At 41.5% G+C, this 25,884-nt stretch overlaps 1 protein-coding gene across 1 annotated transcript in view; it reads left to right on the top strand.

The window, feature by feature from the left end:
• P2RX1 (purinergic receptor P2X 1) overlaps window positions 1-25,884 on the top strand; it is a 46,211-nt gene that overhangs the window by 11,729 nt on the left and 8,598 nt on the right. The window contains exons 2-9 of the mRNA XM_060693168.2: window positions 7,250-7,397; window positions 10,478-10,549; window positions 13,167-13,236; window positions 16,126-16,222; window positions 16,354-16,434; window positions 17,599-17,740; window positions 21,511-21,641; window positions 25,116-25,206. Coding sequence (XP_060549151.2) covers window positions 7,250-7,397; window positions 10,478-10,549; window positions 13,167-13,236; window positions 16,126-16,222; window positions 16,354-16,434; window positions 17,599-17,740; window positions 21,511-21,641; window positions 25,116-25,206 — 832 coding nt within the window. The remainder of the gene's footprint in view (window positions 1-7,249; window positions 7,398-10,477; window positions 10,550-13,166; window positions 13,237-16,125; window positions 16,223-16,353; window positions 16,435-17,598; window positions 17,741-21,510; window positions 21,642-25,115; window positions 25,207-25,884) is intronic.

Genomic DNA, 25,884 nt, shown 5'->3' on the forward strand with positions numbered 1-25,884 from the left:
GAGAGCTGGGACCAACGTAACAAAGGCTACCATCAGTAATACACTACGCCGCCAGCGACTCAGATCCTGCAGTGCCAGACATGTCCCCTGCTTAAGCCAGTACATGTCCGGGCCCGTCTGAAGTTTGCTAGAGAGCATTTGGATGATCCAGAAGAGGATTGGGAGAATGTCATATGGTCAGATGAAACCAAAGTAGAACTGTTTGGTAGAAATACAACTCATTGTGTTTGGAGGAGAGAGAATGCTGAGTTGCATCCAAAGAACACTATACCTACTGTGAGGCATGGGGGTGGCAACATCATGCTTTGGGGCTGTTTCTCTGCAAAGGGACCAGGACGACTGATCCGTGTACAGGAAAGAATGAATGGGGCCATGTATCATGAGATTTTGAGTGCAAACCTCCTTCCATCAGCAAGGGCATTGAAGATGAAACGTGGCTGGGTCTTTCAGCATGACAATGATCGCAAACACACTGCCCGGGCAACGAAGGAGTGGCTTCGTAAGAAGCATTTCAAGGTCCTGGAGTGGCCTAGCCAGTCTCCAGATCTCAACCCCATAGAAAACCTTTGGAGGGAGTTGAAAGTCCATGTTGCCCAGCGACAGCCCCAAAACATCACTGCTCCAGAGGAGATCTGCATGGAGGAATGGGACAACATACCAGCAACAGTGTGTGCCAACCTTGTGAAGACTTACAGAAAACGTTTGACCTCTGTCATTGCCAACAAAGGATATATAACAAAGTATTGAGATGAACTTTTGATATTGACCAAATGTGATTGTCTGGATTTGTTTTCTCATTTTGTCTCTCATAGTTGAGGTCTACCTATGATGTCAATTACAGGCCTCTCTCATCTTTTTAAGTGGGAGAACTTACACAATTGGTGGCTGACTAAATACTTTTTTGCTCTACTTGTATCTGGTTTTTCCTGCAACCCGAGCCAACATGGCCACAAAGGCCAGGGAATAGAATAGAATAGAATAGAATAGAATAGAATAGAATAGAATAGAATAGAATAGAATAGAATAGAATAGAATAGAATAGAATAGAATTGGAAGGGACCTTGGAGGTCTTCTAGTCCAACCCCCTGCCCAGGCAAGAAACCCTACACCACTTCAGACAAATGGTTATCCAACCTCTTCTTAAAAACTTCCAGTGTTGGAGCATTCACAACTTCTGGAGGCAAGTTATTCCATTGATTAGTTATTCTAACTGTCAGGAAATCTCTTCTTAGCTCTAGGTTGCTTCTCTCCTTGATTAGTTTCCACCCATTGCTTCTTGTCCTGCCCTCAGGTGAGCACTGAATCTAGTTTTAAGAATTAAGCATCATACGAAGGGAATGCAGGGCTACTTTGAAGTTGCCTATCAACATTTGGATAGTAGACAGAGGTATCCGATGTCTCTCCTACTAGGATTAAATGAATATTACTCTTCAGATTGTACTTTTATCATTATTTCTACATCTGCATCCATCCATACAAATTAGCACCTAGTAATTTTTGGGGATGTGAATATTGCCTTTTTTGGAAGAGTCATACAGTCAGACACCATAAATAGTAAGTAAGATTCCCAAGCTATTTGCATTGGGTGAATGATCTGGAGTTTTCTAGGGGAGGGATGAGCTATAGCTTGAAGAATCAAAACTTGAAACTTTACATGAAGATGTAAAAATAGGAGGAAAATGGTGGCACCGATTTAACCAGGGAACAAAAAAAACTGCTGTTACTATTTTTAAGGAAGGGAACAGCTGGAACATATTTTGGGTTGAGCACAGCCATATGTATTTAATGCAAGATCTGATTTGCGATTTGAAGGAATACACTTCTGCCATTCCAGCTTTAATTTTTGAGAATAGCTGACAATCAGTTAAAGAAGTCAGCCTTTTCCAGCCTGATGCTTGGAATACCTTGTCTGAGAATAACAGGAATTGTAATCTAATACAAGTAGCCCTCAATTTACAACAGCTTGTTTAGTGACTGTTCAAAGTTGCCACAGCACTGAAAAAAGTGACTTACAACCAGTGGTGGGTTTCAAAATTTTTACTACCGGTTCTGTGGGCGTGGCTTGGTGTGCGTGGCATGGCTGGAGGGTGTGGCTTGGTGGGCATAGCAGGGGAAGGATACTGTAAAATCTCCATTCCTTCCCCACTCCAGTGGAAGGTTATTGCAAAATCTCCATTCCCTCCCCACTCCAGGGGAAGGATACTGTAAAATCTCCATTCCATCCCCAATCCCGGGGAAGGATACTGCAAAATCCCCATTTCCTCCCGATCAGCAGGCACTTGGGAGGCAGAGAATAGATGGGGGCGGGGCCAGTCAGAATTTTTACTACCGGTTCTCTGAACTACTCAAAATTTCCACTACCGGTTCTCCAGAACTGGTTAAAACCTGCTGAAACCCATCTCTGCTTACAACCATTGTCACGCTTGTGGCCTTGTGGCATGGTGATCATGTGATCAAAATTTGGACACTAGGCAACTGACTCCTATTTACGACAATTGCCATGTCCAGGAGTCATGTGATCCCCTTTTGCGACTTTCTGACAAGCAAAGTCAATGGGGAAGCCCGATTCACTTTACAACTGTGTCACTAACGTGACAACTGCAGTGACTCACTTAACAACTGTGGCAAGAAAGGTCGTAAAATGGGGCAAAGCTCACTGAACAAATGTCTCGCTTAGCAACAGAGATTTTGGGCTCAGTTGTGGTCGTTAGTCGAGGACTATAACATGTAGGAGAACAGGTTGAAGAATGCTGCTTTATTGCATAAAGTCTACCGAGTAGTTTCTATTCATCATTAAATCATAAAGTGGTATTCTACAAACATTTACTGTTATGTTCAATAGCCGATACAATATTCCTGCAAGGTATTATTACTTGGCAGATGAAAGACACAAATGAGAAAATGATTTGGTGATGTAATGGCTAAGGACATCCACATTCATAGATCACGGTTCAGCAAGATTAGCAAACCTGTTCATAAATAAATATTGTTCTAAAACAAATATTTGGCCAGCTGAGTAGTGGCTAACTCGTCATCTAAAGTCAATTTTATGGACACTCATCAGGAAGTAGCCACTTCTGAATACAGTGAGGTGTGTTCTGAGAAAATGTCCTTAAGGATTATGTTTTTATTCTTCCATATTCTCCGAACAAGAGGCATTCCCTTAGTTTGCATCAGTGGTGGGTTTCAAAATTTTTTAGTACCAATTCTGTGGGCGTGGCTTGGTGGACGTGGTGTGGCTTGGTGGGTGTGATATGGCTTGGTGTGGCATGGTGGGCATGGTGTAGCTTGGTGGGCGTGGCTTGGTGGGCGTGGCAGGGGAAGGATACTGTAAAATCCCCATTCCGTCCCCAATCCATGGGAAGGTTACTGCAAAATCCCCATTTTCTCCCAATCAGCTGGGACTTGGGAGAATAGATGGGGGTGGGGCCAGTAGTGGGTTCCTCCCGGTTCCGCCCGGTTCCGCCGAGCCGGTAGTGGTAACAGGAGCTCTGGTGGCTCAGCAGACTAATTAACATCCACTTACATCTGCTGCCTGCAATTACTGCAAGTTCAAATCTCACCAGGCTCAAGGTTGACTCAGCCTTCCATCCTTTCTAAGGTAGGTAAAATGAGGACCAGATTATGGGGGCAATAAGCTGACTTTGTATAAATATACAAAAGTATGAAGGCTACTGCTTAACGCATTGTAAGCCGCCCTGAGTCTCCGGAGAAGGGCGGCATATAAATCAAATAAAAAAAAAAAATGACGTCACCAAACCGGTTCTGCCCCCCCACCCGCGTTATTCTTACCTTTTATTTGGCCCCACCCCCAATCTATTGCTGCCTTCTGAGTCCCAGCTGATCAGCTAGAAGGAAAAAAACTGTTTAAAGTCTTGCCACGGGGCTTCAAAGGCCGCCCTACAGCTGATCAGTGATAAAAGGCAGTTTGGTGGTAGACCAGTGCCTCCAAAAACAAATGAGTAGACCGGTGCCTGCAGAAATAAATGAGTAGACCAGTGCCTCCAAAAACAAATGAGTAGACCGGTGCCTGCAGAAATAAATGAGTAGACCAGTGCCTCCAAAAACAAATGAGTAGACCGGTGCCTGCAGAAATAAATGAGTAGAGCAGTGCCTCCAAAAACAAATGAGTAGACCGGTGCCTGCAGAAATAAATGAGTAGACCAGTGCCTCCAAAAACAAATGAGTAGACCGGTGCCTGCAGAAATAAATGAGTAGACCAGTGCCTCCAAAAACAAATGAGTAGACCGGTGCCTGCAAAAATAAATGGGTAGACTGGTATAGCTCTGCAAGCAGTTAAAAGCCTGGTAGACCAGTTACTCTGCTAAATCCTAAAGAATTGTCACATGACCATCAAGCCACGCCCACAAAATAAGCCACGCTCGCAGAACCAGTAGTAAAAAATTTTAGAACCCATCCCTGGGTGGGGCCAGTCAGAATTTTTACTACCGGTTCTCTGAAGTACTCAAAATTTCTGCTACCGGTTCTCCAGAACTGGTCAGAACCTGCTGAAACCCACCTCTGGTTTGCATTATTTTATGAGGGACAGCCAGAAGATAGATTGAGATCTACTGATTGATCTTTGGATGAACACAGTAAATTGGCAAATGTTTCTGACCCTAATGGTTTAACTGTATAATCAAGATTGTTATATAATTAATTGCTCAATTATATAATCAACCATTCCATCTCAGTTATATTTCTGAAATGTGGAAAACCTGAAAATCAGTGTTAGATTTCTTGAAAGAAAAATTTTAAAATGTTTAAATTCCTCTTTACGCATAGTCCTTGACTTACAACAGTTCGTTTAGTGACCATTCCAAATTACAACAGTACTTTAAAAAGTGACTTATTTACCATTTTTCAAATTTAATGATGATTGCAGCATCCACGTGGTCAAATGATCACACTTGGCAACTGGTGTGTATTTAGGATGGTTGCTATGTCCGGGGGTCATGTGATCACCTTTTGCAATCTTCACACAAGCAAAGTCAATGGGCAAGTGAGATTCACTTAACAACTAACTGCAATGATTCATTTAACAACTGTGAAAAACTCAACTCTTGCTTAACGGAAATGCTGAGCTCAGTTGTGACCGTAAGCCAAGGACTATCTCTATCTTCACAAGTTTTAGCCAGGGGGTAGGATTGAAAAATTTCAGCAACTGGTTCGTTGCTCGGTTGCTGGAGGGGGGGACGTGGCCATAGGGTGTGGCCTACTCATCCTCCTGCACCATGGCGGGGGGGGCATTTTCGCCCTCCCCAGGCTCACGAGCCTCCAGGAGTATGAAAATAGCCTCCCCCAGGCACCAGAGGCCCTCCAGAGGCTGGAAATGGGGCCGTTTCTGGACTTCTGGTACTTCCGGTAGGCCCGTTTTTTGGCCCTCCCCAGGCTCCAGAGGCTTTCCTGGAGCCTTCAAGAGGGTGAAAACAGCCTCCCCTGGGCTCCAGAGGCCGTCCGGAGGCCGGAAACAAGCCCATTTCTGGACTTTCGGTACTTCCGGTAGGCCCATTTTTCACCCTCCCAGAGCCTCCGTGCACACCCTGCACTTACCTGGCATCCAAAACAGGCCACATGGAGACTCCTGGGAGGGGTGGGGTGGGCGAGGTCATGCAGTCCTTGGAGGAACCAGTTCGGGGAACCAAATTAAAATTAACATGTAGTTCGTCCGCACTGGTCCGAACCGGCTGAATCCCACCCCTGGTTTTAGCCTCCTGACAGGCTGCACAATCAACCTTTAGTATCTGCCAGTGATTCTGACTACGGGAGGGAGGAACGAGACTTGAATGGGGACAAGAAGGGAAACATTTGATGACTAACAAGAGAAAGCCAGAATATGCACCATATAAATGTAAAAGGAAAATTTCTGAAATAAGGAGAACTTCTCACAAAGAAATGGGGGGGGGAATGTCTGATGTTCCTTTCTGCTGTCTGATGTTGAGAGGAGTAGAGAGGCATGAAAATAAGAAAATCTCAACAGCTTGAGCTAAATTGGTAATTCATGCCACTTCTTGTTGGTTTCAGGCAGGAAGAGAAAAGTGTAAGGTATCATAATGAAGAGATTTTGGGGTTTGAGATGACAAAGAAATGGAAACAGAAAGTGGGTGACCATACTCTTCAGCTACGTACAACCACAAATCAGAAGAGGAGGGAAAGAAGAAAACAGAGAAGGAGGTGGTGTTAGAAATAAACCTGCCAAGCCAAGAACCAGTGGTTCCCAGACTCAAGAAAACTATTATATCATCCAGCTGCAGTGAGAATGGCCAAATAGCCTTTGATTTGAAAAAGTGGGAGGAAAAAGCCTAAGATTTAAACACTGGGGCTTAGATTTATATATAAGCTTTGATTGCTAAATACTGCTGTTGTAGTTGACTTAGTTTTGTTCTGCAGTAAGGTAATCAGTTTAGCTTAGTCTGTGAACCCTCCACTCAGAAAGCCAAATTTTGAATAAGGAGTTTGGAGAACACATTAAATAGAGGTCAAAATCTGGGGAATCCAGACTTACTGACATGGCAGGTGTCAAATCTACAATGATTATGAATTAATAGAATAACAGAGTTAGAAGGGACCTTGGAGGTCTTCTAGTCCAATCCCCTGCTTAGGCGGGAAACCCAATACCATTTCAGACAAATGGTTGTCTAATCTCTTCTTAAAAACTTCCAGTATTGGAGCATTCACAACTTCTGGAGGCAAGTTGATCCACTGATTAATTGTTCTAACTGTCAGGAAGTTTCTTCTTACTTCTAGGTTGCTTCTGTCCTTGATTAGTTTCCACCCATTGCTTCCTTCTTATAACTTAGGTTATAAGCAGTAAAAAATGTAAAATATTCAGACTGATATCACTTCAATCAAAAATATTTGTCACGAATGAAGGTAAATATATGTGTCCCAGAATTACCACCAACTTAATTCTGGGCTTGGCAGCACAAGGAAACAATAGCCAATCGCCAGTCATTAACACACAATCAGTCAGTAGGAAGCCACCGCATAAACACAACTCATAGAACAGGTCAAAGCATGTATTTCAGTAGAGAGAAATTCCCTGAAGATGGGCTCCAGCTTGAGTCTGAAAGCTCAGAAGAGTAAAATCTCTGGTCCCAGTGAACAACCCAAATTCGATCTCGCAAAAATATTTGTTGTTGTAAATGCTACTGATTTCTTTGCCAGATTAGTTTTCCTTCTTGCTTTTTACTTTCTAAGCATACTAATTGTCTTTTTCTTTGGTAAAAAAAAAAAATGTCTTTCTTAGGTGGGTATTCCTGTACGAGAAAGGCTACCAGTCTAAGGATGGCATCATAAACTCTGTCTCAGTGAAGCTCAAAGGCATCGCAGTCACAAACATTAGTGGCATGGGGCCGTACTTATGGGATGTGGCAGACTATGTTTTCCCTCCTCAGGTAAGACTTTAGGAATGACGGAAGAGTCATTTTCAGAGACTAAACATAGAACTTTGGAACTGAGTCAAAAGTGCCTTTTGTGGGGTCTGCCGTAACATCAACTGGTCATAAATCAAAGACTACCTGTATTAATTTAGGAGAACTTTCCCTTTTGCTTGTTACTGCTTGGTCAAAGGTTGACTCGAAGGTTCTGCTGAAAGAAACATGGCACTCAAAAGAAACGATCAATCTTCTTCTATTATGGGAAGAATATTTATCAATTAGATTAATATTACATTAAATATCACATCAATATTTTAAAATCTTCCCAGTTGAACTGGAAATTGCTCAGTTCTAATTTTGAAGCTCCTGGGAGGCTCCAAATAGATTGTCTACATTTTTTTTCTCATCTATTCCTGCCCCTGCTATGAATAACAAGAGAGGTTTGTCCTCATTCTGTCTTTAGGACTCTTGGCCATTCAGCCCCAGCTCTAAGAGGCGCTCAGTGGCTCAATGATGCTGGAGATGGTCTCTGCTCTGGTGGTTCGAACCTTAGCACTGCATGGCAGGATGAACTCCTGTCACTCACCTCAGTTTCTATCCATCAACAGTTGGAAAGCATGTTCTATGCAAGTAAACAGATAGGTATCACTTTAGTGTGGAGACAGCTGGTGCTCTGTGCAGGCAGTCAGATTCCTGATGGCTCTGAACCTTCCTGTTTGCAAGGCAGCTCTGAGAAGAGAGGAGGCCTTGGGTGAAGCTGCAGGAAGAGCTGCTCGTCTTTCTCTCTGGTGCGAACCAGCTTACCCTCCTGTGGCACACCTTGGGAAGCGCACAAGCATGTACTATAACAGAGCAGGTACTTTGGCAAGCCAAACTACTACTCTGCACTAGCATTGTGGTCTTTTGGCTACTGTAACACCATGATAACTACTACTACTTCTACTACTACTACTACTACTACTACTACTAATAATAATAATAATAATAATAATAATAATAATAGCATCACTATTGTGGAAAAGAAAAAAGTCTGGTTCATTGATATTGCAATACCAGGTGATGCACAAATTGAACAGGAACAACTAGGAAAAAAACAAAACAAAATACCATGATTTGCAAATTGAAGTTGAGCTATTGTGGAGGAAGAAATCAATGGTTGTACCAATAAGAGCTCTTGGAGCAATACCCAAAGGGCTGCCTAGATACATGGAAATTTTGAATTTATTAGACCTGAATATCCTGACCCTGCATAAAACCACCTTACTCAGATCTGCATATATGCTCAACCATTACCTTAATAGCTCTTAGGTCCTTGGTTAGGACTTGAACTGTTAAGTTTTTACCAGTCCCAGACTGTGAAGCGAATTGAAGATATAATAATGATAATAATAATTGGAACACAATAATATTTGGAACACAACACGCCAGATATCACAGCTGTCGAAAACCAAAGCATACAATTTATTGATATTGCTGTACCAGGAGATGCCAGAGTTGAAGAAAAAGAAGTAGAAAAAAATAATGAAATATCACAACCTAGCCATCAAAATGACGCAATTATGGATAAAACATGTAACAGTTGATACCCATTGTCATCGGGGCACTTGGTACCATGTCCACGAATTTTGCAAAATACCTCAAGAAGTTGCAGCTTCCTGCTGTAGCGCCAGCGGAGCTGCAAAAGACTGCGCTACTCAGAACAACATACATTTTAAGAAGATACTTGGTTGATACCTAGGATGCTGGCAGCAACCTGTATCAACCATCAAAGCCAGTCAATGATATTTGTGACACATTTTTAAATGTTCAGTTGACTGAGTTTCATGTTTAATGAATAAAAGAGATCATCATAATAATAATCCCAGCTTTTTCTTAGTTTATGAACAGAAGAACATTGAGATGCATCATCTTAAATATATATATATATATATATATATATATATATATATATATATATATATATATGTATGTATGTATATATATATAAAAAATATCTTTCCATTTTTGCCTACAGCAAAAATGGTATTTTTCTGATGGTTTTCCATGCAAATATTAACCAGGTCAGGCTTTGCTTAAGTTTTTCAAAATAAGTCAATGTCAGCTGGCTGCTACCTCAAGAGAGGGGGTATAAACAGTGGTGGGATTCAAATAATTTAACAACCGGTTCTCTGCCCCAATTTATTATTTATTTTATTTTATTATTTAAATTTGTATACCGCCCTTCTCCCGAAGGACTCAGGGCGGTGAACAGCCAAAATTAAAATATATACAATATAAAATTTAAAAATAATTTAAAAACAGAATTAAATTGAATTGGCTTCCCAAAAGTTAAAACCCATTACCCTTAAAATAACCCATTTAAATTTTAAGCCAGCCCAGCTTGCTGAAATAGGAAGGTCTTCAAAGCTCGACGGAAGGTCCGGAGGTCCGGGATCAGTCGTATTCCTGGGGGTAGCTCGTTCCAGAGGGCGGGTGCCCCCACAGAGAAGGCTCTCCCCCTGGGGGTTGTCAGTCGACATTGCTTGGCCAACGGCACCCTGAGGAGGCCCTCTCTGTGGGAGCGAATTGGCCGGTGGGAGGTTATCGGTGGCAGAAGGTGGTCTCGTAAATAACCGGGCCCTAAGCCATGGAGCGCTTTAAAGGTGAGAACCAATACCTTGAAGCGCACCCGGAAGACCACCGGAAGCCAGTGCAGCTCGCGCAGGCAAGGTGTCACATGGGAGCGCCATGTCGCCCCCATAATTACCCATGCGGCCGCATTCTGGACCAGCTGGAGCTTCCGAGTGCTCCTCAAGGGGAGCCCCATGTAGCGATTTCTTCCAACAACCAGTTTGCCAAACTGCTCAGAAAGTTAACAACCGGTTCTCCCGAAGTGGTATGAACCAGCTGAATCCCACCACTGGGTATAAAAATTAAATAAATGAATAAATAAATAAAAGTATGAGCTCCAGAGGTTGGATGTACCTAACTGCAATCACTGCAGCCAAAGATCCAATGGTACAAGTCCTGATGTGATTTTTAAACATTCTGTGCCTAGCCGGGAATCAAGGGGATAATCTGCAGCTATTATATCATATTCGTCTTATTTTCCTCTGCAGGGAGACAGTTCCTTTGTGGTGATGACTAACTTTATTATCACCCGTGGCCAGAAACAGGAAACATGTCCAGGGGTATGTAGCTTGTTTATTGTCACTGTATATCATTTAGTTTATTCGTCTTCTGCAGAATACCATAGAGATAACCTCAGAAAAAGAAAGTAAAGTTAGCAAAATATGTATGAAGCCAGAGAAGACAATGTGAGGAAGAAACTGAAGGTCACCTCGCCTTGACTCTCGTTAGTATAAAAAAGATGGAAAGGAAATGTTATCAGGCTTTTAAGATGCTATTATTGTAGCCTTGGCTTTATCCTTATAGTAGAGTTTCAGTCTGCCTTGCAGAGTCTGTTTTCTGATTTAGCTTAGCTCAAAGAGTTGACATCAGTCTTGAAAGCCTGACATTTCCCCTTCTCCCTCCCTTGCATCGATGAAAGTCAAAGACATTAAGTTTGTTCTTGCACTATCTGGTCTCCCCAGATTTAATTCATAACTTGCCAGTGATATTTGCATTCTTTCTCCAAGGTCATCTCTGCAGTTTTCTACTGCAGGTTGTTCTAATTGCAGATTAGAATTGCAGAGAATTGCAGATGCAAAATATCTGAGGAGACACTAGAGTGAGGAAAGCTGGTAAACAATTGAAATTGTCTGAGGAACAGTCCTTCACCAATTACAAACAGCACCATCCTAGTATGGAAGTAACAAGAGCCTCAGATTTACTCTCATACAGATTGTAGTCTCCCAAGATTTTCAGGAGTCTCTCCCTCTGTCGTTCATACAACACTTACACATACACACTTAAATAGGCGTGGGGGATATTCCCCTCCCACAAAGCTTAATGAGAACTGAGCATGCTTTTGTGCATCCAAAATACAGAAGCGGAAGGGGGGGAAAAGGATAGAAGGAAAAATGTAATTTGTTGGAAAACAACAGGATTAGTTGAAATGAATATTTCACATGTTCTAACAGGCCTACTTTTTTCTATATCTATTTGGATAGTCTCTCACATTCCTATGTTTTGACATTTGTGGTTGATATCAGTGGTGAAATTCAAATTTTTTTACTACTGGTTCTGTGGGTGTGGCTTGGTGGGCGTGGCTTGCTGGGCATGGCAGGGGAAGGATACTGCAGAATCTCCATTCCCACCCCACTCCTGGGGGAAGGATATTGCAAAATCTCCATTCCCACCCCATTCTGGGGCCAGCCAGAAGTGGTATTTGTCAGTTCTCCGAACTACTCAAAATTTCCACTACCGATTCTTCAGAACCTGTCAGAACCTGCTGAATTTCACTCCTAGTTGATATCTAGTTAAATATTAGCTGCACTGAATGGCAGAAGTTATCATGTTGTGGGGATTCCTTCCTCTTTTCTAAAGAAAGACCCCTAACCTGAAGGCTCTACCATGGCATCTGGAAGAAGAATGCCAATGTGCTCATAGAAACCTCTTTATATCCCTCATTTTCCATCATCTCACTCTTTTTCTGAAAACAGAAGGCTGGAAGGCTGCAAAACATATTCTCTTCGGTATAATTGGTATTTCCAAAATCGTATCCAAATGCATCTGACCTTCACTTCCCAACTCCCAATGAGTTCCACAAACTTGCTTAGTAATAAAAATGGCAGCTACGGTCCAGCAGTTTGTTTCAAAGAACCATCCAGAAAAAGGACAAGGGTGATGTAATGGTATGTGGGAAACCGCAGGACAGAGACATTGCCAAGGGAACCGTAGCCTGTAGCTGGATAGTGGGCAAGGCAAGATGCTCAGAAGAGACCTTCCCTAGTTTCTCAGACTGTAAAAGGGGGGAGAATTGTACTTTTAGACTTGCAAGCAGTGGTGGGATTCAGCCGGTTTGCACCAATTCGGGAGAATTGGTTGTTAACTTTCTAAGCAATTCGGAAAACCAGTTGTTAGAAGAAATCTTATTTTGTTTTTTTCCACTTTGCAGGACTAATCCTGTAAGGAAGGCAGGAAGGAAACATTCTGGTGTTGTTTCTAGCCTAATCTTTATCGCCCTGCTTACAGAAACTGCCTCTTTGGTTAACCCTTATTACATTGTAATAGCTAAGGCAAAGCGCCCATCGACGTGAGTGACGTTGAGTTGGCCACGCCCACATGGCCACTGAGCCACGCCTACCCAGCTGGTCATTAGGGCAGAGAACCAGTTGTTAAATTATTTGAATCCCACCACTACTTGCAAGGTTCTATCAATGTAGCCTTTACAATAAAGTAGCATTCGTTCAACTGCTTATTAATCTTATATCTGGCTTACCTTGCAAAGCCAACAATGGGGAACGCCATAGCATCCTGCAAGAAAGGGTGATTAAAGAAGAACGCAAGTTGCATTCTTTGTAAATGATGAGGTTCCCATGGCAGCCATTTTGTGAATGGACAACTGTCTCCCAAACAGCCATGTTGCAACAGTACAACAACATGCCCACCAGCCCCAAAATGTTGTACAGCTAATCCCTTGCTTAACTATATAAAACACATGGAGTTTTTGTTTATTTGGTAATACATTTAAAAAGTTCAGCTTTCTACCATTTGCACAACTGAGTCCCTATACTCACATATTTTTAAAATAGAATGCTAAATGTCATGTTACTGGGCCATGATGTCAAGCAAGAGTGTTAGAAATGCTTGCAATAAAATTCTGTACTGCTTATTGAATTACTTCCATTTTTCTCCTCTTTCCAGCATCCTGACTCTGAGAAGTGTAACAATGACAGTAATTGTAATAAAGGAGAGTTTCTTCGCCGAGGTCAAGGTGAGAAATAGCTTGGTAGACAACAAGCTTAATCAGGTCAAATACAGCCCAATGATTTTCTCACGGTCTCCTATCTGAGTACAGATAGTCCTCGACTTGCAGCAGTCTATTTAGTGACCATTATAACAGCAATTGGAAAAAGCGACTTATTACTGTTTTTCACACTTACGACCATTGCAGCAGTGGTGAAATGTAAAATTTGTTACTACCGGTTCTGTGGGCGTGGCTTGGTGGGGGTAATGTGACTGGGTGGGCGTGGCCAACTTTTTTTTTTTTTACTTTTAAAAGCATTTTTTCTACAACCACTTCGGCTGAAGAGGTTGTAAAAAAAATGCTTTTAAAAGGCTCTGACGATCAGGCAACTCAGCTGGGAATGTAATAGCCTTTTAAAAGCATTTTTTAAATAACCTCTTCAGCCGAAGAGATAGTAGAAAAAATGCTTTTAAAAGGCTCTGATGATCCCAGCTGAGCCGTGCAATTATCAGAGGCTTTATTTTTTTACTTTTAAAAGCATTTTTTCGGCCAAAGAGGTTGTAGAAAAAATGTTTTTAAAAATAAAAATAAAAGCCTCTGATGATCGCGTGGCTCAGCTGAGCATGGGCAGAGGGGAGCAGGGATTTTTGCTACCGGTTCTCCGAACCACCTGCCGCCATCGCTACCGGATCGAGCTATACGGTCCAAACCGGGAGCATTTCACCCCTGCATTGCAGCATCCCCATGGTCACATGATGAAGATTCAGACACCTGGCAACTGACCCATATTTACTACAGTGTCCAGGGTTCATGTGTTCACCTTTTGCAATCCTCAGACAAGCAGAGTCAATAGGGAAGCCAGATTCACTTAACAACCATGTTACTAATTTAACAGCTGCAGTGATTCACTTAATAAATGTGGCAAGAAAGATCATAAAATGAGGCAAAACCCATTTAATAAATGCCTCATTTAGCAACAGAAATTTTGGGCTCAATTGTGGTTGTAAGTTGAGGACTATCTTTTGCTAAAAGCCTGGTTAGTTTGATTGTTGGTTTGATTGTTTTTATGACTTAATGTGTCACATGAACTCATATGATAGTACTAGTTTATAATTCAATGTATTGTGTGAACACAAACAATGCTATTATACTGTATATGTTCGATAAAGAAAGTTACTTCCTTGCTTATATTACTTGTTTTATTAGACATACTTTAAAATAAAGTTTAAAAGAATTTTCCCGGAATGTTTATAGTCCAATATCCTGTTTTCCATAATGACCAACTAGATTTGATGGGAAGCCCACATGCAGCTATAAATTGGGGATAAAATGACATGAGCTTTTTTCTTTCGTTTCTCATTTCTGAAAATATGCCTGTTTTGGCTCTTCCACTGTTTCATTTTGTGAATAAAGTTTTAAGATTAGTTTTATAGACAAAGTTTTGCAATTTCTTTAATGCAACATATTTTTCATATGTATATTCTTACTTCTTCGTAGGGTTTATGTGTGTTTTTCTTCTAGCCAGGTTTTCCCTACGGAACCGTAGGGAATCTTGGTTACGTAGGGAAAACCTGGCTAGAAGAAAAACATATATATATATATATATATATATATATATATATATATATATATATATTCCCTAATTCTATTTAAATTGTTGACACACTGCATTGCCAAATACAGAGAACCATGAACTTTGAATATACTAAGCTTTCCATTTGTATATTGATTCAAAAATCCTAAATTATTTATTGGCCAAGTGTGATTGGACACACAAGGAATTTGATGCATATGCTCTCAGTGTACATAAAAAGAAAAGATACATTCGTCAACAATCATAAGGTACAACACTTAATTATAGTCATAGGGTACAAATAAGCAATCAAATCATACTAGGAAACTATCAATATAAATCATAAGGATACAGCAACAAGTTACAATCATACAGTCATAAGCTGGAGGAGATGGGTGATAGGAACGATGAGAAGATTAATAGTAATGCAGACTTAGTGAATAGTTTGACAGTGTTGACAAATTATTTGTTTAGCAGAGTGATGGCATTCAGGAAAAAACTGTTCTTGTGTCTCAGTTGTTCTGAGTCGTTTTGAGGGTAGGAGTTGAAATAATTTATGTCCAGGATGCGAGGGGTCTGTAGATATCTTCACAGCCCTCTTTTTGACTCCTCAATGGAAGGCAGGTTGGTAGTAATTGTTTTTTCTGCAGTTCTAATTATCCTCTGAAATCTTTGTCTGTCTTGTTGGGTTGCAGAACCAAATCAGACAGCTATAGAGGTGCAGATGACAGACTCAATAATTCCTCTGTATGGATTTGAAGTTCAAACATCTTCCCTCACCTGCACCACATAATAAATAGCTCTTTATTATAGAGCTATAATAAAGAGCTCTATTATAAGCTCTTATAATTAGAGCTTATAAGTTTTATAAGCTCTAATTAGCAATATACAATGTTTCCAGGAAAAAAAACCTGCGAAAAATTAAATTTACAACTCTTAATGCTTTTTTAGCAACGCTAAAAAATACCTTCCCTCAGTAATCTGATATTAAGTATAGCTAAATCCTTTATCTGTTTCTTATGGGATTTGAGTTTTCAGCCATCCTCTGAATTCACTCCAGCTTGTTACTGTAATTTTATTTTTGAACACGATCCTGAGAACTGGACACATGATCCCATACAGTGTCCCTACAGGACAAAGTAGAAAAGAACAATTACACCCTGAACCACAAACTACACAATTTGTTAGCTTTGACTTATCTGTTCGATTGCATCCTCAGTTGGAGAAGCAATAACACAGAGAGAGGCGTAACGTGAGGAGTGGTCCTCTGTCCACAGGCTCTGCTTTGTTCATACTGGTGTCTAAGGTGATCTTCATTCACTTTTTGACTATACTTTCCTCAGGAATCATGACTGGGAAGTGCGTGAATTTTAGCCGTACACAGAAGACCTGCGAGATATATGGCTGGTGCCCTGTTGAAATTGATGACAACATTCCCAAGTAAGAAATGGGGTGAGACAGGGTTTCTCTTCGTAATGATGCTAAATCTCAGGAAAGAAGAATCAACCTTCTATGGATACCAGTGTTTCCATGTATTTTCACACCTACGCATCAATATTTATGTCTTACAGTCCACCATTGCTTCTGGAAGCTGGAAAATTTACCTTGTTTATAAAAAACAGCATTACTTTCCCCAAGTTTGGAGTTTCCAGGTAAGCCAAAGATTTTATGACTATAAATTATAGCCCTTTTGTGGGGGTGGATTTTATAATATTTGGCCATCCATCCAAGACATTTACAGGTGTCCTGTATTTATTTATTTATTAAATTGCTATACTGTTCATCACACCTGTGTTACTCTGGGTGGTTTACAGATTGTTCTGTCCCCGTCTCACACACGCACACAAACAGTCAGCCAGGAGTTAATAAAACCAGCAGTCAGGAATTTCTTTGAGATAACAGAATTGGCAGCAACCCAGTAGCTGCGTGCCAAAAACTTTACTCACAAAGGGAGGTTTTTCTTCTCCGTCCGATAAACCAAAATAAGTCCACAAAGCCAAAGAATTGTCAAGTCCAGTCCATAATAAATCCAAGGAGGGCAAATAACGAAGTTCCAGAAATGCAGTATGACTTGCTAGCTTTTCAGTTTTGTCCGTCACAAGGCCTGAATGGCCACCACACCCCCTTTTATCCCCTGCGGGGTGTGGTCCAGTGACTCAGCTTAATCTCTAGCATGCCTCCTTCTCTGCGGCGTGCGCTTGTTTTTCCGACGCTGTCGGAGATGCAGCCAAGACTCATCTCTGTCATTGTCTAACTGCGGCTGCTCGGAAGTGCCTGGCTCCTGGCCCATCTCTTGGCCTTCGGAGGACACCTGAGGCACTGCCAGAGAGGAGGGTCCTGGAGAGGGAGGCCTTGCCAACTCCTCTCCTTCACTTTCGGAGTCTTCTCCCTCTGATAAGATGGGCTCGGGGTTCGGAGTCACAACACAGATAGAACCATAAAATCCTATAAAAGCCATAGGTAAAATGAAGTTTTAAAAAATGGAACTAAAACAAAATTAAGAAGAACACATGAGAAAGTTTAAAAGGCAGAGTATTGTCAACCCACCATTCACCTCCAAGGTTGGTTAAGCAGACTTTTAGAGTGTCGCATATCTTTTAAAATTTGTCCTGCTGAAGAGTTGAGATGGCTTACCTCTTGGCTTATCATATTTTAATACATCTATTATTATAATCAGTATTCAGATCTTTATATTTTTCCTGTCTGGTTCATATGGAGATGCTTAAGGGAATTTAACATAATTTGAAAGCAGTTATACTGTGATCTAAGAACAATGAAACAAACTGAGATGATGGTTTGCTTTTCCTCTAACACAGACGCAATCTTGTCGAGCAAGTTAGTGAACGCTACCTGAAAAAATGTATTTATCACAAAGACAAGGATCCACTGTGCCCTGTGTTTAAACTTGGATATATGGTGGAAGAATCTGAACAGAATTTTTCTCAAGTTGCTTTTAAGGTGAGGCTATTCTGAATGGTCAGAGGTGCAAAAAGTTGACAGTCCATACACCGAGCCACAGGCATCCAATAGAAGTCACAACGATGTCACACACATATCAGAGTGCAAATGGTATAGATTATGTTATTTGCACCATGACATAATGTCCATGACATCACTTTTTTCTTTGCAAAACGCTGCTGCAGAGGCAATCTGATTTGCATAACTTTCACAAATGAAGGCAAATATACATGGCCCAGGATAATGTTGCAGGATCCAATCTGGGTCAGTCACTGGGACCAGAGTTTTCGGACTCGTGCTGGAGCCCATCCTTAGGGAACTCTCACCAGAATGTGTCTGCCTCTCATATTCTGGTGAGAGAGAATTTCCCTGAGGATGGGCTCCAGCCAGGGGTGAAATCCAGCAGGTTCTGACAGGTTCTGGAGAACTGGTAGTGGATAGTTTGAGCACTTTGGAGAACCGGCAAATACCACCTCTGGCTGGCCCCAGAGTGGGGTGGGAATGGAGGTTTTGCAGTATCCTTCCCCCAGGAGTGGGGAGGGAATGGGGATTTTGCGGTATCCTTCCCCTGCCACACCCACCAAGTCACGCCCACAGAACCAGTAGTAAAAAAAATTGAATTTCACCACTGGCTCCAGCATAAGTCCAAAAGCTTGGAAGACTAAACATTTGGTCCTGGTGACCGACTCAAATTGAATCCTGCTGCATAATTTTCCTCCATCATATGATCAATGAGACAATTCTCATCCATAAAGGAAGATGAATTTCAGGAACAAAAGCGTGTAATTGGGGTTCTGTGTTTACTTAAAGCAAAAACAAAAGGCCTTAGTTGTCATTCTAAGCTGTTCCAGTGTTAAAGTACTATTTGCCCCTTTACGCAGGAACAAGCTGGGCCAATTTTGCTTCACCAATCACTCAGTCAGTGTCATATCCTGGTGACTTCTATGGGGTGTAACCAATCTGGCATTTAATGCTCCTGTCCTTTTTGGCCGCTGGATGCTATAAGATCCAAACCCTTTATCATCTTTGTTGCTCTTCTCTGCACACTTTCCACAGTCTCAAAATCTTTTTATGTATCATGGTAACCAGAACTGGTTCTGGTTATTTACCATTCTTACCATTCTGGTTATCATGGTAACCAGAATGGTAAGGGATGCAGTGGCTCAGTGGCTAAGATGCTGAGTTTGTCAATTGAAAGGTCGGCAGCTCAGCGGTTCGACTCCCTAGTGCCGCGTAACGGGGTGAGCTCCCGTTACTTGTCCCAGCTTCTGCCAACCTAGCAGTTCGAAAGCATGTAAAAAATGCAAGTAGAAAAATAGGGACCACCTTTGGTGGGAAGGTAACAGCATTCCGGGCGACTTTGGCATTTAGTCATGCCGGCCACATGATCACGGAGACATCTTCGGATAGCGCTGGCTCTTCAGCTTTGAAACGGAGATGAGCACCGCCCCCTAGAGTCGGGAAAGACTAGCACATACGTGCGAGGGGAACCATTACCTTTACCTTTAACCAGAATTGGATGCTTGCTGCTTCATTGCAATTTTCTTTGTACTTATCAGCCATTGCTTGGGTTGTTTTTGAACATAGGTTTAGTACTCTTCCAGCATAGTGCTAACCCTGTACCCAAAAGTACCAAAATAATCAGTTTTGTTTTGGTGTGATCTCTAAAAGATCCAGAATGACAGAAAAGCATTATACCTTTACATTTACACAAAACACCTATACCACGTCAGAATACGTTTTGAAAGATGGCTAAATTTGCTATTTGTCAAAACTCCCTTCCTATGAAGCTGTAGCCCATTCCTGGAGAACGATTTGATACTTTTGCACTGATTGGTTGATTCATGGGCCAACAAATCTGGGGAATCCACCGATCTCTGTCTTAATGTTCTCTGTGCAATGAAAATAAGAAAAATGCTACTTGTTAGTATCATGCCAATGGCAGGATAGGGATCACCAGAAGGGGCATCAAATTTTATGCCAGGGTAAAGTGCAAACAGCACTTTAACTCAGGTGTGAGGAACAGCTCTAAGCTCTTCTTCTATCCCCATAGATCTTCCTACATTCTTTAGGCACCCAGCTTAGGTGTCAAACAGTATTTTCTCAGCACCTCATTCCAGAAAGTCAGAGGTCATCTCTATATCCTATGCTGATAAATTCCACAGGTTACTACAGTGTCATGTGAAAATAACTCATCACCACCCCGTCTGCTGGCTGAATTTCCCACTATCTAGCTTTTATTGCATGACCTCATATTATGAGAGGAAAAAACATCTATGCACTTTTGCAGGATCATGCTTCACTGCACAGTATTTATTTGTAGACTTAAATGATGTCCATTTTAGTGCATGATTCTTGCATACATTTTCCCTTTATATTCTTTCTAACATATGTTAGCCATGCCTTAGCTGCAGTGGTAGGTGGCTCCCAACAGGTCGTAGCCATGAATCTTGCTTCTTCTGAGTTGCTTTTTCTTTGTTTTCTATGTACGTTTCTTGAAGGATGGCCATGTCTATGTTACTGTCCAATAAACATTTGGAAACATATTGGCTCTTGAGTCTGTAGAGATTCTCAGTCATCCAGGTCATGGCTGTCCCAAAGGTGCTTTTTCAGGAGTCAACTGGACTTTCTTGTTTTTTCTTTTGAAGACGCTTCGCTTCTCATCCAAGAAGCTTCTTCAGCTCTGACAGGATAGTGGGGAATAGAAGGATTTATATTCCTTGCTGAATATAATAGAATAGAAGATTTATATTCCTTGCTGACAGCTGGTAATTTGCATCCTTTTAGCGGGTCATTGAAGCACTTGGAGGTTTATCAGTGTCCTCAGGGTCACCTGAGTAATGCTCCTGGTTCCTGTAGTCTGCAATTTTTTTCCTTCTGGAAATCCATTCCTACTCCCACATCATTCAAAGAGTGTTCATCCCAAATTGTATAGCTAAAAGTCTATACAATTACAGACTACAGGAACCAGGAGCACTACTCAGGTGACCCTGAGGACACAGATAAACCTCCAAGTGCTTCAAGGACCCTCTAAAAGGATGCAAATTATCAGCTGTTTGCAAGGAATATAAATCTTTCCATTCCCCACTATCCTGTCAGAGCTGAAGAAGCTTCTTGGATGAGAAGCGAAATGTCTTCAAAAGAAAAAAAAAACAAGAAAGCACAGTAGCCTCCTGAAAAAGCACCTTTGGGATTGGCTCTTGAGTGTGCTGAGACCTTTGACATTGATTTGGCACATTCAAATAATATTCCCGATCTCTCTCGTCATTTGGGGCTGAAAAGGCCTAAAAAATGGCCTAGATATTGGTATTTAGACATAGATATTTTTAACATTTTTATTTTATTGTGGTTTACTAATCTAGGTGAAATGTTGATACATATTGCTAGTCTGTGCATGATATGCCATAAATAAATAAATCTCTTTCCCTTTTTGTGCTCAGATGGAGTACAGAAACTAATCACTCTTGGTACAGTTTAAAACTTTAAGTGGGATTATACTTGATTAGTATTTGGAACAGACTGCCAGAAAATAACAGGGCTTAAAGTTGGATTGAGAAATTGAAAGAAATGTTCTGAAAGTTGCCAAGAAAACTTCAAAAACAAAACCAGGAAATCACCAGGAACTGAGGAATTAAGGAGATGAATTCACCCTAAATGAAATTTCAACTGCACCTTCTATTATACGCCTTTTTCTCTAAATAGCCTCAAATATTCTAAGCAATTCATGAACAAAAAAAACCTTATAAAAAGTGCTGCTTCTGTTTGGACAGGGTGGCCTTGTTGGAATTACCATAAATTGGGACTGTGACCTTGACTGGTCTCTGAAATACTGCGTACCTGTTTACAAGTTCCATAGACTGTACAATGAAGACAGTAACGTCTCGCCAGGCTATAATTTCAGGTATGGATTGACTTTTGTGGTTGTTTCATTTAGCATACCACATTTCAGCTAGTAGGAAAGAGTGGTGGGGTGGCCTAGAGGCAGAGCTCTTGCCTCACAATCAGGAGGCTGTGAGTTCAATCCTAGATAGAGGCAGATATTTCTTTCTCTGGGCACGATGAGAATATAATTCTGCATTGGCAACAGGAAGGGCATCCGGCTAGTAAACACTCAGCTCCATTCAGTTGCCCAGATGGGGTCGTTAAATAATGATGATTATTTCAACTAGTATGAAAATCAATCTGGGCCTTACACAACTTGGGAGGATGAACCAGGAAAGAAATATCAGGGAATCAAAGTCAAGTCAGGAGCCAGGAAGCCCAATGGAAATTTAGGATTTAATCTGGACGCTTTGCTACTTCATCCTAGGTGAATTGAGTGGCTTCAGAGCATAAAGGTGTGCCATTTTCTAGAAAACCCAAACTAGTAAGCATGAAGAAACAGCACACAGAGCAATTGATTATTTGCATAAGGCCTCCTTGGATATAATCTCTATTTGCAGTCTCTGGACACATTTGCTTTAAAAAAATAAGTAATTGTAATAAATGTCAGCCTATATTCCCCATACTTTAGAATGATGCTTGCCAGTTAGGTTTGGAAGTGGAAATTCTGCTCCAGCTCAATAATTATAGTAGACTAGCACCATCTTGTGGCTTGATGAGAACACTGCATGCATGTTTGGTTACGTTGAGTTTGATATACATGTAGTAAGTCCAATGATTCTCAATGTGTAGGTCTGGGTTAGGCTTAAGACCCTTTCAGGACCCTGCAGAATTAAATGACTCAGTTTTAATTGGTAATATAATAAATATTAATAGAAAAACCCAGATAATCACAGCTTTTTAAGTGCTTTTCCAGTGAGACTGGTCTATCAGGGCAACTGGTCTACCCAAATATGGGACGGATCATACAGCTTCCGCTTTTAACTTTCAGCCCCAATCCAGGAGCCTTCGCAGGCTGTCACTAGTTGTTCCACTGATTAATTGTTGCAACTGTCAGGAAATTTCTCCTTAGTTCTAGGTTGCTTCTCTCCTTGATTAGTTTGCACCCATTGCTTCTTGTCCTACCCTCAGGTGCTTTGGAGAATAACTTGACTCCCTCTTCTTTGTGGCAGCCCCTCAGATATTGGAACACTGCTATCATGTCTCCCCTAGTCCTTCTTTTCATTAAATTAGACATACCCAGTTCCTGCAACTGTTCTTCATATGTTTTAGCCTCCAGTCCCCTAATCCTCTTTGTTCTTTGCTCTTCTCTTCACTCTTTCTAGTAAACTCTTTATTTCCTATAAAACTGTATTTTATTGCTAGGTGTAATCATCTGTACATACATAGTCCAATAATTCAGGACCAGGTGACAATATTTAAGAAACTGTGATACAAATTGAGATTTCAAAACCCCTGTAGAAAGTTAGCACCCACCCCCCTCCGAGAAGAATAAAATATTTTGAGGAGTATTTTAAAAAGGCAGAATATTTCCCTGGATGAGAAAAGGAGAAACAAGTTTTTAAAGACAGAAAGCAGCTCTCTGCAGCTCCCTGTCCCCAGCAGATATTTGGTGCCCATTGAGAAAGATTGGGACAGCCTATCTACAAGATAAAAGGTCTCAGCTCCAGGTTGATGGGATTAAGACATGACCCTCCAGGACATAAAAGGATTATCTATCAGCAGAGCTCAACCCATGGCACAAACACCTGGGAACATTACATCACCCTCCAAATTTCAACCAAATCTGGGAGCTCAGACAGCCTACGACCCCTGCATAGCCCCATGGGAGTCTGACAGCAACCAATATAATACATGCCCTTGCCACAGGAACAAGAAGCTCAGGTTCAAAGCCCAAAAGAGAGTACAAATCAGTTGTCCCCGGTTTTGACCGATTCACAAGAACCGGTAGTTTAACCAGCGGGAGGCTCTGCCCACTGCCCCGGATGTTGTCATAGGCGATCTGCACATGCGCAGAAGCTTGGCGCGTGTGTGAGTGAAGCGAACGCACACATGTGATCCCGTTGAAAACTGGTAGTATAGATAAGTAGAACCCACCCCTGGTACAAATACCTCTCACTCTCCACTCTATGTGCTCAGCTACCCAGGACCTAAAACCCATGTGGTCCTGTTCACCAATAAACCATCTTTCCAATTAGCCTCCATGTTTCCAGTATCTTTCTCCCCACTTTGAACTGAACCAGATGGATTTGTCTTCCAACACCCCAAAGTATAAAAAAAATAAAAACCCTTTACTTTTAAAAGAGGAAGGAGGAAACTTGAAGTACTGGTAAATCCTGGGAACCTGACCAAAATTGGTCAAAAGAATCCAAGTGATAAAGGTTTCAGGCTACAAACTGTGGAATCCAAAGTATTGGCTTTGGGCCTAAGGTGTTTAGGACCATTTATAAGAATGACTAGCTACTGGTATGTCCAAATGAGCCTGGCCATCCTTTTGAAGATCAGCACTACATTTCTGATCCTTAGCTGATCTTTATAGCTTAGCAATACAGGCATTTATTTTATTTATTTTATTTTATTTTAGGAAAATTATATTGCCGTCGATTCACACATGCTGACTCAAGGTGGCTTACAAGAACATAAAACCGCATATAAAAACAATAAAAGTAATAAAAGAGAGAATCCTATAATAAATTAATATAATAAAATCACCCCCTGCCTTCCATCCCGGCGACAGCACCTCACACGAGCCAGTTAATGGACTCCATCCCACTCTGGGTTCCCCAGGCCCGCTGACAGAACCAGGTCTTCAGCGCCTTCGGGAAGAGTGTTAGAGTGGGGGCCATTCTAATCTCTGGGGGAATAATGTTCCAGAGAGAGGGAGCCACCACGGAGAAGGCCCTTCTTCTGGGTCCCACCAGGTGTGTCTCCCTAGGGGATGGGACCCACAACATTCCTTGCCTCCACCTCTGGTGGGTCAGGTAGATGTGACTGGCAAGAGACAGTCCCTCAGATAACCTGGTCCCAAGCCATAAAGGTGACCTTGAATTGCACCCAGAAGCAAATCAGCAACCAATGCAGCTCCCACCTGTGGGTCAGGTAGATGTGACTGGCAAGAGACAGTCCCTCAGATAACCTGGTCCCAAGCCATAAAGGTGACCTTGAATTGCACCCAGAAGCAAATCAGCAACCAATGCTCCTCTCCCACAGAGAGGTAATACACGTGTACACAAAACCATGCGGGCCACTGCATTTTGCCATTTTGTCATTTACTTTTTTGTAGAGGTTCTATTTGCATAAAACCCTTGCTCAAGGATTATAACACAGGTTTAGTTTTTTTTTCTTTTAAGTATTGTAATTTTTAGTACCTGCTTTGAATAAATGTTGCCTAGAAAGATAGCTTACAAATATTTTAAATTAATCAGTAGATCATCGATAATAACAATCCTTTCTTCCAACCAATCTCTTGTTTTCTCTTCTTTGTTTTTGGAAGGTATGCCAGATATTACAGAGAAAATGGGAGAGACATGAGGGTTCTGTACAAGGTGTTTGGCGTCCGATTTGATATTTTGGTGAACGGGAAGGTAGTGCTTGTTTTTGTAAAATAATTCTTTCTATTGTCTTAGTCCCCTGGCTTATCTCTAATAGAACTGTCCTTCTCACAAACAGGCATTATGTTGGCTTGTAAACTTAGATTACTGTATATATCATGAACTGTGTCAGGTCTTTATCCAGTGGTGGGCTCTGATTTTGGCTGGAAAAATGGCTGGGAAAAGGCCTGAAAAATGGCCTGGTTTTTGGCCATTTTTCAGACCATTTTCAAGTTAGTTTTCAGGCTGTTTTTTGGGCTGATTTTGGCCGGAAAAACAGCCTGAAAATGGCCAAAAAAATGGCCAAAAAATCAGGCAGGGGGGTACCACCAGTGGTCCAATTTGCCAGTTCTCTGAACCATATAGAATCAGAACAACCGGTTCAGGTGAACCGGTCTAAACCGGCAGCAACCCACTTCTGTCTTTATCCAACCTATCCTCAAAGGCTACCTTTTCTCAAAGTTCAAGGTGGCATAAATAGTCTCTCTCCCTGTCCTGTTTTATCATGACCACAAGCTAAGATAACTAAGACAACAGACAGTGATTGACTCTAAGTCACTGTTTACTTTATTACTTAGAGGAATAGCAGACTAATTGCTACTGTCTGTGCTTAATTAGTCAACCAAAGCTCAATCGAGGTCTTTAATTGGTGACAGCCCTAATAATAGCTAC

Source organism: Pantherophis guttatus, chromosome 1 (assembly GCF_059756535.1).
Source record: "Pantherophis guttatus breed Tessera chromosome 1, ASM5975653v1, whole genome shotgun sequence".
Classification (NCBI taxonomy): Eukaryota; Metazoa; Chordata; class Lepidosauria; order Squamata; family Colubridae; genus Pantherophis; species Pantherophis guttatus.